Consider the following 2,269-nt stretch of genomic DNA (forward strand, 5'->3'; position numbering starts at 1 on the left):
GTCTCCTGTGCCCGCTCCCAGCTCGCCCTGACGGGCTGTGCCTTCCTCCCTTGGCAGGACTGCTCCTACTTCAACTCCAACGCCGTCCCGCTCAAGCTCTCCTTCCAGAACGTGGATCCCCTGGGGGAAAACATCCGAGTCATCTTCAAGGTGAGCCTGGCACGTGGCACCTTTGGCCATGCCCAGACCCCCGGCACGACCACCCTAATCCCCTGACCCTCATCCCCCACTGCCCCCTGCCTCTAATGTCCCTTCCCCTGCCTCTGATGTCCCTCCCATGGTTCTGATGTCTCTCCCATCTCTGATGTCTCTCCCCCGTCCCTGATGTCCCTCCCCTGGCTTTGATGGCTCTTCCCTGGTTCTGATAAGTCTCTCCTGTCTCTGGTGTCTCTCCCCTGTCTCTGATGTCTCCCCCCTGTCCCTGATGGCTCTCCCCTGCTGGCAGTGTGGCGATGACCTGCGGCAGGACATGCTGACGCTGCAGATGATCCGGATCATGAACAAGATCTGGGTGCAGGAGGGGCTGGACATGCGCATGGTCATCTTCCGCTGCTTCTCCACGGGCCGTGGGCGAGGTGAGCTGGGGTCAGGGCATCCCAGGGGGGCACGTGGGGCTGGTGGTGGCACAGGAGGCCCTGTGGGGACCTGTGATCCACCTTAGGTCTGACCCCACCAGCTCACGTAGGAGCGTGGCTTTGCGGGCTGTCACTCAGTGGTGATGGTTTGGGGGTGCCTGGGTCGGTGGCAGAGTGGGGTTGGGGTCTCAGTGCCCCCCGGGTGGGTTGGAAGGGTCTCACGCTGTGTCCCGGCCGCCAGGCATGGTGGAGATGATCCCCAACGCTGAGACCCTGCGCAAAATCCAGGTGGAGCACGGCGTGACGGGCTCCTTCAAGGACCGGCCGCTGGCAGACTGGCTGCAGAAACACAACCCCGAGGAGGACGAGTATGAGAAGGTGAGGAAGAGCCTGGCAGCGTCCCTGCTTATGTCCCCCCCTCCAGGGATGAGACCCCCTCGCTTCCCACTGCGTCCAGGCTTTCTCCACGCCTGCTCTCTCCTTCCCTCCCTCCCAGGCCGTGGAAAACTTCATTTACTCCTGCGCCGGCTGCTGCGTGGCCACCTACGTGCTGGGGATCTGTGACAGGCACAACGACAACATCATGCTCAAGACCACGGGCCACATGTTCCACATCGACTTCGGCAGGTTCCTGGGCCACGCGCAGATGTTCGGCAACATCAAGAGGTGAGAAAAGCCTCGGGTGCCTCCCTCTGCCCAGGGGGGGTTTGGTGGGTGAATCCTGCTCTCCTCGTCCTGGTGGTGGGTGAAGCCCCCTCTCCTCGTCCTGCTGGTGTGGGATCCCCGTCCGTGCTCACCCTCTGTCCCTCCTCTCCCCCGGCGCAGGGACCGGGCGCCGTTTGTCTTCACCTCGGACATGGCCTATGTCATCAACGGCGGGGACAAGCCCTCCAGCCGCTTCCACGACTTCGTGGACCTGTGCTGCCAGGCCTACAACCTGATCCGCAAGCACACCCACCTCTTCCTCAACCTGCTGGGGCTGGTGAGAGCCGGGGGGCCGCAGCTTCCCCCCCTCCCAGGGGTGCCCCCGCCACCTGCCCTCACCCCTGCCTCCCTCCCAGATGCTGTCCTGTGGCATCCCCGAGCTCTCCGACCTGGAGGACCTCAAGTACGTCTACGATGCCTTGAGGCCACAGGACTCTGATGCCGATGCCACCACCTACTTCACCAGGTAGAGGACAGGGGTGGGCGAAGGGGCAGGATGGAGGGACAGCAGCACCGGCTCCGCGCTGAGCACACCGTGGCCTCGTTGGCAGGTTGATCGAGTCCAGCCTGGGCAGCGTGGCCACCAAGCTCAACTTCTTCATCCACAACCTGGCGCAGATGAAGTTCACGGGCTCGGATGCCCGTCCCACGCTCTCCTTCGCCCCCCGCACACACACCCTCAAGACGTCCGGCCGGATCCGCGACGTCTTCCTGTGCCGCCACGAGAGGGTCTTCAACCCCAGCAAGGGCTACGTGAGTGGGGACAGCTGGGGACAGCTGAAAGGGTGCACTCAGGGCACCCCGGGGTCCCACCTCACAGCCCTGCCTCCCCGCAGACCTACGTGGTGAAGGTGCAGCGGGAGAGCCCGGGCGAGGTGACCTTCGTGCAGCGCACCTTCGAGGAGTTCCAGGAGCTGCACAACAAGCTGCGCCTCCTCTTCCCCTCCTCGCTGCTGCCCAGGTACCCCCGCAGCCCCACAGACCCCCGG

The 2,269-nt window shown here is 64.3% G+C and overlaps 1 protein-coding gene across 1 annotated transcript in view; it reads left to right on the plus strand.

Moving 5' to 3' along the window:
- Positions 1–2,269, plus strand: part of PIK3C2B (phosphatidylinositol-4-phosphate 3-kinase catalytic subunit type 2 beta) — a 33,680-nt gene that overhangs the window by 21,633 nt on the left and 9,778 nt on the right. The window contains exons 8-15 of the mRNA XM_029962497.1: positions 22–150; positions 446–575; positions 817–953; positions 1,072–1,241; positions 1,401–1,557; positions 1,637–1,746; positions 1,832–2,033; positions 2,117–2,254. Of these exons, the coding sequence (XP_029818357.1) occupies positions 22–150; positions 446–575; positions 817–953; positions 1,072–1,241; positions 1,401–1,557; positions 1,637–1,746; positions 1,832–2,033; positions 2,117–2,254 (1,173 nt within the window). The remainder of the gene's footprint in view (positions 1–21; positions 151–445; positions 576–816; positions 954–1,071; positions 1,242–1,400; positions 1,558–1,636; positions 1,747–1,831; positions 2,034–2,116; positions 2,255–2,269) is intronic.

The sequence above is a fragment of the Manacus vitellinus genome, unplaced genomic scaffold, assembly GCF_001715985.3.
Source record: "Manacus vitellinus isolate BGI_N305 unplaced genomic scaffold, ASM171598v3 scaffold_47_pilon, whole genome shotgun sequence".
NCBI classification, from domain to species: Eukaryota; Metazoa; Chordata; class Aves; order Passeriformes; family Pipridae; genus Manacus; species Manacus vitellinus.